Source organism: Pseudochaenichthys georgianus, chromosome 15 (genome assembly GCF_902827115.2).
Source record: "Pseudochaenichthys georgianus chromosome 15, fPseGeo1.2, whole genome shotgun sequence".
NCBI lineage: Eukaryota > Metazoa > Chordata > Actinopteri > Perciformes > Channichthyidae > Pseudochaenichthys > Pseudochaenichthys georgianus.
The window spans coordinates 20,307,553-20,322,059 of NC_047517.1; the positions used below are offsets into that span (position 1 = coordinate 20,307,553).

The following is a 14,507-nucleotide window of genomic DNA, read 5'->3' on the forward strand; positions in this document are numbered from 1 at the left end:
AATTTGAAGCACCTCACTGTTCTTTCTCCTCACTTGGTACTCCTGTTTATATTGGTGTAGAAAAATACAGCAGTACGGTTTATCTACAATTGAGGCTGGTGGATTGTGTAATTTGAGGTAATATCATTTTTATTTTTGCGGAATTCTTTGCTTAAAACTTTTAAAGATTTGAACTTTTGTCTGTTTATTTTGTTACACATTTAATATTGTTTTTAATATTTTGTGGAGGAGGGTGTAGTGGGGACCAATATTAATAACTGCATCCTAATTTGCTCATCCTGGTCATTTACTTATGGTCACTAACTACCTTATTGATATATGTTTTCATAAGGGGGGTTTTATCTTTAGGTTGACTTATATTCACAATAATGTATCCCTGAATAACCTCAAATCAATATGTGCGCTCAACACAGTCACAGCATTTTAGCAATACACTGGGAAATAGTAAATATGTTGAATAAAGAGCTTTTTAGCAGTCATAAAAACAGTGGTCCTCAAACAAGCATTAGTGTGAGACGAAGACGTTGGAATTAATGGCAATTTAGTGTAATTATTTTAGCAGATCAGGCAGCAGGTATGTCCATATCCATTTATGCATCCTCCCCTTGAATCAACCTTGCATCTATTATTTCTTACATATACACAGGCAACATATTAATGGAAAAGAGTCTTTCACAGTAAATAAGTCAAAACGATGCTTTGATGCGCCGAAAACATCAATTATGAGAGAAAAGATGCCTAGAGATGTTACCAAAGGTCATTGAGAGACTAATAACATGACATTTCCCTTATGGATACACTTTACATTATGATTGTACTACAGTTCAAGCTAATGAATAATATAAGGGCCAGAATGTCACACGAAAAGAAGAGAAAAAGCCAAGCTGTCACAATATATTTGTGGTTCATATTTTCAGTTTGTTGTCACTCAGTCCCTGTTAACAGTGTTTAAGTGGAAGTGGCAGTGTGCTCTTCAGACAGCTCTGGGCAGCCCCAGGGAGCCGGCTCTCTAATTGACAGTGATGTGTTCTTTGAGTCGGTGCTGAAATTCTTCATCCACCGAGTTGTCCGGAGCTGCAGCGCCTGACAAGACACATTAATTAACACCGGAAAAAAAGAGGATGAAAATAAGACGGAGAAAAATAATAACCTATATAAAAGGATTAAGTACTTCATAAGTGGAAATGCACTGGCTCAACAGTTCTTAGAACTTCAATTAAACATTTTCTTATGACACAATTAGGTCTGGATGTATTAAAGGAAAGCCTGCTGTTTTACGTTTTATTTTATTCTTTAATTAACTTAAACATTTGCTTTCCCTATGGCATTATATTAAATGTTAATGGAATCAAAACATTTTACTTGAAAATGAATTATGGGTTAGTTATGCGTCTACCATCTGCAATATTGTACGTCTTTCTATCTATACAAATAATCTTATGGCAAAATATCATTTAAGACTATTATTTGAATGTATAAAAAAGGGACTGAACTAATAAGTGAACATCCTAAAGATTGCTAACTTGGTACATTTTGATGTACCTTCAACCAGTACCAGTTTACACTACTGCCACAACTATTTTGGTTAAACGATGCTAGTTACTACTGTAAATGGAATTGGTTACTATGAGTACAAATAGAAAAAAACAAAGTAGAAAATATTCATACAACAACCATGTATGGACTGCTGATAACGCCTCTGTAACATTCTCTTAAACCAAGAATGACCTTTTAAAGCTTTGGATGAGGGAATTAGAGCTCAGAGCTTTTTGTTTGCATACACTAACAAGGGATGCAATCCAAGATGCACGAACAATGCTATTTAGCATTTAGAAAGGTGTTAAGAAGGGCTGGCTCACAGAAGCATGTCTAGAGATCACATCATGTGATTCTGTGCGGAGGCGTTTGTTGTGCAAGTCTCCACTTCTCATCAGGGAGTGACCTTGAAATACTGTAACACTCCACACACACAAACAGATCCAACACTTTCAGAGAGAACTGTGTGTCCTTATGTATACTATGTGACTCTTCTAGTATAGAGCTTAAACTGTCTAATTTCAGCTTGTATTTATTGATACTGAGAGTATGTCTGTCACTTCGGAATAATTAAACAGGAAGAGGGCTCACGTATTATGACTCCAGAGAAGTAATTATTAATTCATTACTGTTCCTGAATAAGGAATGTCAGGGTTTTTTACCTCCCAAAATATTGCAATGTAACCCCTTTTAGAAACACACACATACACAAACACAGAGATATCCTCCATGAAAATCACAACAAGATCTATCCTCCCTCCCTCCCTCCCTCCCTCCTCATCCCTTTCTTTCTGCTCTGTGAGGCAGGTTAATGAGAATAATAAAATCACACTCTGTATTTCCTCTTTGCCTTGAATGGCCTCATCAATTTACAACCGGCGTGAAATACTGAAGTAGAAAAAAAAAGAAAAAAAATTGCTAGGGGGAGACAAGGAAATCATGCATGTCTAAAATACCTGCACTCCCAAAGCATGCGTTTTATATCAGCCTAAACTCAGGAGTGAAATGGATCGTTAATTAGAAACAACTCAGTGTGTATGATCACAACTGACTGCCATATTTGGGTTTGTCATTATTTCAAGCCTCCCTCCATGTCCTCCCTACTGCTCATCTTTGTCCTGGACAGCTGATGCACACAACACCACGCGGCATGTCTTAGGCTGTGATAGCTCTCAGACTCAGTATGACAAAATGTAACGTATGTCAATGCAAACTGCAAGTCAGACATGTTTCATCGCACATCGGAAATCGCATTTTCATAGCTTAACGATCGTTTAATGTCAGTATCAAATTAAAATGGCTTAACAGAGAAAATTGTAAACATGGATACGTAAAAGACTTCTAGACAAATAAAACATGATTATTTTGAAACAGCAAGAGTTAGAGAAGAATAAGAAAGGTGAACAGTAACTTACTGGAGGTACAGTTAATCCTGATACAATCTAGACGGGGAAGAATAGATGAGAGATAAATTCATCTTTCAATGTTACAGCTGCAGACATGATTAAAGCATACAGTCCACCCCTCTGGGGACACACACACGGACACTTTCCGTCCTCTGATGCTCTCACCCGCGGCCCCGAGCTGCAGCGAGCTGGTGAAAGCTCTGCAGTGGAGCGGCGCCAGAGGGGCACAGCATGGCTTACACTACATGTTCCAGCAATGTAGAACAGAGAGTGACGAGAACTGAGGTTATGTTCATGACATTGTTTGTATTGCTATGTTTTCTTCCAATAGCCAGACGCAAGGTTTAACATCTGGGAGATGTACGTTGAAAGGATAAGATCTTCTATACAGTATGAGAGCATCAGATTCTGGTGAGGGTCAGACAGGGCCAGGAGGAAGCTTTTGCCTTTTAGGCTACATTTTTTTACCTTTTACTCCACTACACAAATAAGAACTTATATTGCATTATACATTTTACTTCTGAACATATTTAAAGTAGGTCAAATTAACTTGAACTCAACCAGAATTAAAATGCTGCTTACGTGGAAATGTAATTTATTTGAACTGTTTGACTTTTGATACTTTGAATTCATTAGCATGTTATACTTATGTACTCTTTTATTTACTAAGTTAAATTTGAAGAATTTTGTTTTACTGATAACTTTTACCAATATGGCATTGTTACTTTTATGCAAATTAATGATCTGATAATGTTTCCCAACAGAATATAAAGTAGGTATAATTTCTTCGCAACTATTTGAAATGCTACTTTGTCTAATTATTCAGTAACAATAACATATCATACATAATTATTTAAATAGTCATATTTCTATCTACTTGAAGTAAAATAACATATTACTTCCATAAGTGAAAACTAGTAGAGGTAACACTATTATTGATTTTGATTTGTTCAACTAAGAAAAGTCTTGATCATACTTCAACAGCTGTAGTTGACATTAGAGTCAATACAATAACAAACTAATCTTCTAGCGTGCAGCAACGCGATCTTGACTGCCACTTTTTTACCTCTCTGTTTCCTAAGGCTTAGCTCATGTTGTGCTCTGAGAAAGGTGACCCAGATTGAGCTCCCTCCTTCCCATTTGGCCCTGCCTGTCGTGTGTTGTCAACCACAGCAGAAAAGTGGTCGCAAACAGCCAGAGACCAGCACTAGCCTACCCGAACAGGGAATGCTCTGCTTTTGTTTAAGGAGGGACGGAGAAGACAGGCTTCAGCGGCTGATGGCTGGGGACAAACTCTACTCGTAAAAGTGTCAAATATAATTCAAAGGAAAACAAAACATGGTGGCCTGTTGTTTTCATTAGAGGGCATTCCTTTGAATTCTCAGTTATTCGACTTGTCAGCCCTGTCAGTGTGTGGCGCTGTTGTCTTCCAGAGCGGGACACATGCTTCCTTGTGTTTGACAGCAGACACAGACTACTGTCTACTTTGTATGCACAGCTAAACAGCAGCGCTTAGGAAGCCCATTTCTGTTTAGCCAGTGGAAAGGAGAAATAGATGGCTATCATTTGTGCGGCATTGCTCCGTTTGAGAGATATCAAACTTTCACAGGCATCATTGGATTCTTTCCTGAACAAATAAGGACATATAAACACACTCGCACTGACTCTTATATTTTGTCCTCAATTTTCTTTTTGCAACGGGCAAGTGTGCTCATTTAAGAGACAGTTGCTGATTTCTGTGAATTAGGTGCAAAAGGTAAACACATGATTTCAGGGCATTGATTGGCCACAACTCATACATATTGGCTTACTGATATCAGGTAACAACTTATATTACACATTTTTAGAATGATTAGATCTCAAAGAATGATGACTGGATGTGTTTGAAATGAAACAAGGAAGGAATAGAGCAGTGTTTGAACTGTCAGGGCATTTTCCTATAGAGCAATACACATGTACGGATGCTGATTTGGGGTCAGCTGATGGATTGGGCAGCGAGCATTCCCTGCTGGGCAACGACATGTGTGTGCTCAACTGGCAGTGAGCGGAGAGCCGCAGACTTTTGGCATTGAAAGTCTTTACACCTCCTCCTTCTTTTCAAAAATATGTATATGGTGTTTGTGTGTGTGAGTGTGGGAGAGAGTGTGTGTGTGACATATGATGGCTTAGCTGCAGCGGTCGGTGCAATGTCCGAGGCGTTACCTAAGTTGACAGTCAGGCGGACCCGGCCGCTCTCCAGCTCCAGACGCAGGGTGTCAGCAGAGTCCCGAGATGTGGTGGCTATTAGGATGCCATAGGCTCGCTGGGATCGGAAGCGCAGAGACACGTCCTCGGCTTCTGTGTGCATCACCACTGGCAGCTGGACCTTCATAAACTTGCTGCCGTCGTAGCTGAGAATGGTCGCCTCTGCAGGGAGAATGAGGAGGAAAACAACATCAGGAATAGCAGTAAGATGGAGTGTAGCAGTTTTACGCTGTACCAATGTCTATTAATGTCAGTTCAGCTTTTAATTACGTCCTTGTGGATATCATTTAATGATAATATAATGTGACTTTATATTTCAAATACAGCTATGTAATTTATAGGGCTGCCCCATCTTAATTGATTAGTTGGCTAAAGCTCGTTTTGGTTTAATAGTATTTTTATATGCCTTTTTCATTCTTGGTAAACACAGGATTTAAAGTTGTTACTGAATGAAAGGGAAATTATGTTTTGCAGATTAAAAAATACAAACCATTAGTAAAAAGACATGTATGAATGTTAATCGACTCAGAATCTCTTTAGTCAACGAAACCCCGAGTGAACTGGTCAAACACACAGTGAGATATCCTATTATGTGTCAGTTGGAAAAATGCACTCACATACTGAATACTGCAATACAAGCTTTGCAGCAACAGACCTAGCAGCCTGCACTGCCTTGACATCCAGCATTCAGTTAATTCATAGAGGAATGATAATGAATTTGACAAACACAGAGACCACTACGGGCTTCCAGGAGTGTCTGTGGGTGTGTTTGAGACATACAGTTTGTTAGGGAAGAAAACTCTGTCTCACTGACAGAGGACACCCCATCTGACCGCAGATGGATCCAACAACTATGCTACTCAAATTACTGAAGACAAAACAAAGAAATCAATGGGTTAATTCCAAACTCTGAAATTCTGTGTACAGATATGTCATCCAAGAGCAATTTGTATAGGATATGCCACATGTCTAGCATCCCATTACACCGTGTACTACAGCTGACAGCTACCCAATCTCCCTCCAAAGTCTGAGTCCTGTCTTCTCTGGGCCAATTTAGTAGGTGGCTTCAATCCAACAAAAATGAAAAGAGTCTCCATCTATATGTATGTAGGTCTGTACTCCCCAGTTTCTCTACAGCTGTTCTTCACCTCACACTTGGCGGGTGATTTGCTGAGGAGTCAAGGAAGTGCAGTGTTGAATGTGAAGTTGTAAGGAAAGGGACTTCTAGTTCTTGATAAAGCAGTAAAAGCATTGAGAAATCAGCTAAGCAGGACTGTACAACTACTGTATGAAATGGTACATCCTAGGATAATAGTAACAAACATTGCATTTTTAAAACAAACCAATACAATCTCACTGCAAAGGGAATATATATAGGACACTCTCAATCAATTCAAAGTACCAAAGTTAATGTTAAGAAGAAAAAGAAGCCTTGCATCCGCAATTTGTATCTCCAATGTTATAGGGACAAACTACAAAAGGTACAAATTGATATTGACTGAGGAAAAAAGAAAAGCGGCGAAAGAATTGTAATAGCCTGTGGACCCTGAATATTGAGCTTCTGCTCAGGGTGACTGCATTTACTCAAAGCTTTAGGCAGCCATCTGGAGAAATGAAGCGGAGATTGTTTAACGCTGGCAGAGGGTTGTAACAGCATTTCCGGTAGTGTAACTAAACCATAACCCAATAACAAAGCCATTACTGCAGCTGTAGTGCTGAGACAGATAGAATCCAAGTTGGAGAGTGGTGGGGGCTATAGAGTACAAATGTACACACACCACCTCATAACCACTTCCTCGTCACACAGAGCCAATGTCACATCCATCCCCTGGGATGACTCCATCATATTCCTCACCCAAATCCAATTTCTCCACGCCCTCCTGGGGTCTGCTGCAGATGACAGGGGTGTGTGACAAACGAGTTTTCACTGCTAAACTGTCTGCTTCCTGCCAGGCAGCTAAAGCAAAGAGCTGCATTTAGACAGTGTTAGCAGATGCCAGCAAAAATTGAGCCCCTAATACTTGAAAAATGTTTGTCAATGCAATATTGGCTAGACCATGTGAAAGCAGTTTCTAGTAGCAGCAAGTATTCAACTTATTTTTGATATATTATTGATAACTATAGTTCACACTGTAAACATATAGACAGTAAGTGTATGTTGTTCCGGTGTATGTTTACGCTGGGAAGATGAGCCATGGAAATCAGTGATACTATAAACCGTGATAGACGGATCCAAGTGCTGCACTGTATATTATTTCTGCTGAAGTACAAACCTTACCCCTTTTAAAAATGCATCGTTCTAAAATTGGATCCACTATAATTGTGACAATGCGCCCAAGGTAAAATTAGGAAGCAAAATCAAATACAGCCTATGCATTGATAATAAAAAAATGTGTTCTCTGCTTTAAAAGTGTATAGTATTTTGGTAAACGCCGTTTGTTAACTGTATATAACAATAAAGTCTGGTCATTGGGAATAAACAGCTGCAAAGAAAAATAATTATGTGAACACTTTACAACATCTCGTAAATATAAAGACAATTTCACTCATGTGAATAATCTTTTTTTTTTTACGAATGAACGGATCAAATTATTCACAACTGTGGTAGATATTTATTATAAGATGTCAACTCTGCTTAAATTCATATAAGAGATTGTTCAAAATTCAGTAAATAAGGAAAGTCGGAAAAAAGATTGAAATATGGGATGACATGTGGGGGAATCATTACCTGATGCAAAGTGAGCACCTGTCACAAATCCAATCCTGGAAGCCCAGTCATTTTTAATGGCACTCCCGTGTTTAATATCCGAATAAATTGAGAGGACTGAAGCTGGAGCTTCTGTCTGAGATAAGCCAACGGGAAGCTGTCAAAGAGGAGATGGAGCCCACCAACACTAAACCAACCCATCATGTTATGTCTTATAAAGCACACAACAACATCGTTTTCAGATTTTTAAAAGAAACAGAGGCGATTGGGTTGGGGGGGCCAACTCTCAGAGAAGTAACAAATGAGGCTGTAATTCCAATGAGTGGGAGTTATGGCAGCCAGGCACACAGTCCCCCCTTCTTTCTCCCCGAGGAGAGGAGGCCTTGCAGAAAGGGAGAGCTGTCAGCTGCATGTCACAGGATTGTGAAGCCCACAGGATCAGGGCGTCAGGCCCAATTCAAAATAAAACACCTGCCCGTAAAACACCTGCCAAAGGGCTTTTGGAAAATGTTTTCATGGCTCTGAGATATCATAAATAATTCAAAGCTGCTCATGTCTTCTTCAGCGCAGCCTTTGAGTAGTTTGTATAATACAATCCAAATCATAGACTCACTGGTATTAAATGTGTGAAAACAACCTGGCAGCTGAGTGGATTTCCAAAGGGAAACTATCAGAAAGAAACAACATCGATAGAGGCCAACTTCACATCTGCTGCCCTGTGACGATATGGCCCTATTATTATGAGCCACGAAATGAGAGCAAAGATAGAAAATGGATCAGTGTGTCTACTGCAGTGGTGCTACGTGCGACTTCAGCTCGTGCTCTCAAGAATACATGTGAGTGTCAAGATGGTCATTTAGAATGAGGTTTTTCAGCCCTATTGAGACTATTAAAAAGGAGCATTCCCTCCAGGTTTATTGATTTGCAAGTCAAGCTTCAGTCTTTGGTCTTAGCTGTTCTCTAAAGGTTTCTCAACATACCTATTATAACAAGTTGTAGAAATCAGACATACAGAGCCGTAATCTGCAGCTTATACGCACTGTATTCCTTTGACAAAGGCTTAGACGTTCCGTAAGTTCCTTTGGGTTTGTGAACAAACAAAAATGTGAATATCAAGCCCCTGACATTGTTCAAACTGTCAGGTGTTCTGTTGTTCATCCAATTTCCAGCACACCTGTGAACATCGCTTAAGGCACGAGACAACCAGTCTTTTCTCATTTTTACTATATTAAAAAGATTGTTGACTAACACACAGTATGCTGTCAAATAGCATGGTTAAAACCTCTTTTAATGCTAAACTCAGCCATAATACCCTTTGAAGGCATTATTATGCAATAACATTCTGCACAAGACTTATCTAACGTGCAAAGTCAGCAGGTTGTATGTGTGTATAGCCGATGTGGTGCACAGTGACTTGTGTATTGACATGTACATCTTCAACATCTATCTATATTCAATGTGCGTATCTGTAAGCACATCCATCTGCAGCAGCCTGTGCATGTGGTATAGTGCAGCTGCTGTCAGTGTAGGAATCCAGCATGTCATGTCTCGTTAGGGAATATGTGCATGTGCTGCAACGCACCTATTACACCATCTGGGAGGCTGCCTTAGCCTCACACTGCAAGACTAATATTTGGGCTAATTAGCAACTGGAGGAACAATGAAGGGGAAGACATTTGGGATGCAAGGGGGAAAATTGCTTTGTATGCTTAATTAAAATCTCTCAAAATCGCTCGCTGGTTCTCTATCGAAGCTCCACCTCCTGTTCCTTCCACTCGTTGTTGTTGTCCTCCTCCTCCGCCATATGCAGTAGCTGTATTTTGCCACGGGGTGGTACACCATGCATGGATAAGTGAGAGCTGGGGTAATTCTTTTGACAGCTCCTCGGCCTGCTGGTGCCTGCTTCATCCTACCAGCGCAGAGGCAATCTGGAGCCATCAAAACAGCTGGGAAAACGCCAGGGCCCATCCTCTATGCCACTGCTCCCACTCACATTCTTAGATGCTGGTCTCATACATAGATAAATACATCCAGAAACCCAGTTTTGACAGAGGAGCCAAGACGCCTTAAGACCCTTCAGTGTTCCGAGGAAGGAAAGGGGTCACAGTAGCAGATAACTTTGTAACATGCAAAACTTTCTGTTAAGTAGTTTCAAAACAGAGCTGCAAGTGTTCTGCTTTTGTTTTCAGATGTAGTCAACGGTGGAATATATCTTTCTGAATCTATAACATTGAAGTGAAACGATCTGTGCCCAATGCCCACTCCACCTCCCTCATGTACTGTGCCCTGATTCCTGTCTACTCATTAGCAAGAATGAAAGTGCAATGAGGAGAAAGAAAGCCAGGCCTAACTGACACATTTTTCAAAAATCACGTTATCTTCTTGGTGTGCCACAAACAGGAGATCTTTCCAGTGCGTGCTTTTGTTGTACTTTGCTTCCATTTGACTCAGCAGATGTCCCTCAGCATCCAGCCGTATCATTAGCGCCTCAGCCAGATATTTCTTACATCCTAATTACAGGATATATAGTTGGCAACACCATTTTAGAAGGTGAGTGACTTGAGCTATAGGAGAGGCACACGCTTAAGATGACACATGTAACTGCGTGGGATGTGTTACATTCAAACTGGAGTTCATTTTTCCCCCGGTGAGAGAACCTGTTCCTGCTGCGCTCAATGTGCAGATGCATCACGCTGTGATAACAGTGTGACATGCTTGGGCTCCTTTTGACATTTGCCTTGATTATGCATAATGTTAACTGTTTTGTCCTCATCTGCAGCTTTCGCTCTGTTTGCAATGAAGACTCACAACGAATTGCTGCATCCTAACAGTTGTACCACTCAAGTGCAATCCTAGCATAAGGTACCTATAAGGATATATTGCATACAATGTATTATTCAAGGTAAAACATGTCCATAATATATTCATTGTAAATTGACTGTATACAGTCATTTTACATACAGTCAATGTCCCCTTTGGCAGATGCAATTGGTTATTATAAATGAATGAATAGCAAATTAAAATGGTAATAAGCCTCTCAGTGATTGAGCTGAAAACTATATGTTTTTTAAATAAAGAAAAAGTCTGATTAAGTAAATTAAAGTGTGACAGTCTAATTGCACTCAGAAAATAATTGCCTTAAAAGCAGATTATATTAGCAATTGAAGGATTATGCTTGCTCATAGAGCTGGCTGTGGTATTAATCTGGTTAGATTTGAATCAAACAGGTCAGAGGGCAATCCCCTGGTCCAAAAGTTCAACAAGCGAATGCTGAAAAGGCAGAAACCACAGGACCATGTTGAGCTTTGAATTGGTGCACACAGAAATATCCTTAAGACTTGTTGGTTTACAACTACATAACAGATATGGTATAATCTTTTTAGATTTTTAAAATAGCAATGCAGTAAAAGAACATGTTGTACAGTGTCTCAGGGGTAACTTAACTCAAATGTCTACTACAGTTACAGTAGTACTATAGACATCCACAAACAAATCTTGGATCTAACGTCATAAGTTATAACTCTAACAACATGAAACACTGCTGAGGACGCTTCAAAAACTGCACTTTCAAAGTAATAAACCACTGCAGAGTCAGGTTTATGTCGGCTCCAGCTGAGACATGGAGCTATAAGAGTTCACTGTGTGACACTCACTTCTCCTATTTCTCTTCTCTGGAGGACGGAGGGATAAGTATTCTGCACCAGCTCTGGTCATGAGCGAGTGGTTTGATGAGCCAAATGGTTAGCAGAAGACAGCCAATTTACAGGCCAGTGTGCATGGTGGACGTGACCAGCAGTGTCTCAGCGGTGCATCAGTTACCTGCCACTCAACATAGTCTAACATCAGGCAGTCAAAACTACGCATCCTGACTCATTCTGTCTGCCTCTCTGTGGCTGTCTGTCTCCACGTTAACACTTTCTTTTCTGTCTGGTATTACTTTCACTTTGCTGCTTGAGAGCTGCTGATGTTCAACTATCAGCCTAGATACAAACAAATCCTTCCTGCCTCCTCCTTTTGTCTGGATATGCTTTTTACGTGAATTAGACATGTTAAATCTAACAGTGATGTCCTGCATCTCATTTAAATCTGAGAGCACACATTTCAGTTATTATCTATACATCCAGCAGGTGCACCCTACAGCAAGCGGTTGATCCGCTCTGTCACCCATCCACTCGCTTGTTGTGACCATGCATTACGCTCCACTCACAAACAACGATGTGTGCGAAATGCACTTACACTCGGCCTTGGCCATTTTCACAACATAGTACCATGAGGATCAAAGCTTGTGAGCGGTGTGGCAAGTGTTTTTATATAAGTAGTTCTCTTCATCTTCTCTATATCGCTAGAGGTGTAAAGCGAGATGACCCACTGAAAAGACCGCCTGCAGGTCTCAGAAACTCACTTTATTAAAACGTATCAACATCACTGTTCCAAAGTGAATATAATGAAAGTATTCTGGTTGGAATTCAATTATATTCAAGTCTTTAGTTGCATAGTCAACATTTCACACTGGTAAATCCAGGCTATGCGTACCAGACAGATGATATGCTTCTAAACAGTCCTACCTCTTTCACAGGAGCGTCCCAGGTATCCGGTCCCAGAGCAGTCGCACACATAGCGGTTCCAGCCCTCTCTACAGACCCCATTGTTTTGGCAGGGGTTGCTCAAACACTGTTTGGGAGGCTCCTTGGAGCAGGAGGGCTTGACCCCGGCAGCCTTCTGGACCTCGGCCAGGCGCCGGATATCCTTACTCTGTCCGTCAATGAATAGATCCCGGATGCAGCCCACGTAGCCGTAGTTCAGTAGTGCTGTCCACACCTCAGTGGGGAACACCAGCCCCATTTTGTTCTCTGGCAGACCCCCAAGGTAGAGATTCTCATCCAAGTCCAGGATCTCACTTTCTCCAGGGGCTGTGTAGGCAGTACGGAGGGTGTTGATAGAAATGGTACCTAAACAAAATTGGAAAAATGTGCATATGTTTATTTCGCCTTTTTTTAAAAACTCTTTCGGTTATGCAACTGATTAACACATTATAACCCCTGGTGACTGTAGATGTTTAAAAACACTATCTGCCCTGCAGTAACACAAACATGTATGGAAGCTCCAATTAAAGACGGTTTGATGAAGAAATTAGCTTAATTGGTGTTATCCATCTGGACAAGGTCGGATTTTCTTCATTTACAATGACTGATGAGTGTTGATAAGACACATTAATCATGGGACAGCTAGTCTATTAGTAGCCTAATCTAGGATCCCTAAGAGTATCCTCTCCATTTTCCTTGGATTTCCCATTATAAATCTCCTTTATCTATAAAGCAGTGGTTATAAAAAAGAAAGGAGAAGGGAAGAAAAAGCGTTGCCCCTTCTTTCATTTCAGCCAACAAAACAAATACAAAGAAACATCATAGCCATCTTTTTGAACTTGATGAATGGACTGCGGGCTGTTTTTTTCACCCTGTCTCTCCCTCTGTTTACCTCTCCAACACATAAACCTGCAGTGAGAGTTTGTGTGTTTCCCCACCATGATTTATCGCTCTCATTCAGGTTTAATTCTCGATCTGGAGCACGGTAAACAACAGCGGACATGACTGGACTGTAAAGCTGTGGAAAGGAAGGCCTTGCTGTGGGACTCAGACCCGGTGATTAATTTGTATATGGATCTGTTACTCTCAGTGCAGGAGCCATTGTGGACCTTTAATTAATGGTGGCTGCCTCCACTGCCCGCATCCTCATCCAGTAATCTATATACCGTGCTGAGGATTGGCACAGACACTGCCCGGGAGAGTCATAGAGAAGTAGTAGGCTCAGGATGCTCAAAAATAGAATAGCCATGAACTGATAATTTGCATTTTGAGTGGCAGATATGAAGGAGCCATTGGCTGATTGCCTCGGGCTAAATGGCAAGGACCACTGCATGTGGTAGAAAAGTGCAGCTTTTAAGTTGCTCTTTTAGTTCAAGTGTTTATATTGGGAAAGAAGCCCTCAGCCACACATGAAGTTTCAGCAGGGCTGCCTGGCACACTTAAGAGACACATTAGACATCAAATGGGGCCTTTCACATTTCATTACAGCTACCATTAGCATGCATGATTGTACATATCACAATTAATTACACGTATGATAAATATCTGTATCTGTTTTCAATTAGAGGACACGTTCATTGTGTTTTTTTTCCCTTTTTCAATCTGTTAAAATCTTAAACGCTGCAACAAAAGAAAAAGAACACTAAGTTAATAATAACCCTGGTTATGCAATTTCTTTATAGCCAAGGTTAGCCAGGCTCATTGTAAAGGTGCTTGAGAGAGACAGCTAAGGACTTAGTGCACAATGATTAACCTGGTCCCACTAACATGTTCCAACTCTTTTCTCAGGGTCTTGGCCCTCGGCATCTGTTTCAGCACTTTCCTGCCGCCACCCACTACCCCCGCTCTCTAGCCACAGCTGTTGTGACTACCAAGCTTTGCACACTTGGCACAGGCCACCCGCCACACAGCCAGAACAGCTCCCTTCAGGTTATCGCTAACGAGCTCAGTACATCAAGCAGGTGCCCGTCTGAAGAATGAGGATCAGCGTGGTTAGCGTGAATCGTGATGGAAGATCTCACGATTCAACAC

At 40.7% G+C, this 14,507-nt stretch overlaps 1 protein-coding gene across 1 annotated transcript in view; it reads right to left on the reverse strand.

The window, feature by feature from the left end:
- Positions 1 to 14,507, reverse strand: part of LOC117459590 (neurexin-1a-like) — a 303,237-nt gene that overhangs the window by 136,094 nt on the left and 152,636 nt on the right. The window contains exons 10-12 of the mRNA XM_034100510.1: positions 12,459 to 12,842; positions 5,145 to 5,348; positions 2,952 to 2,978 (exon numbers count right to left, since the gene is read on the reverse strand). Coding sequence (XP_033956401.1) covers positions 2,952 to 2,978; positions 5,145 to 5,348; positions 12,459 to 12,842 — 615 coding nt within the window. The remainder of the gene's footprint in view (positions 1 to 2,951; positions 2,979 to 5,144; positions 5,349 to 12,458; positions 12,843 to 14,507) is intronic.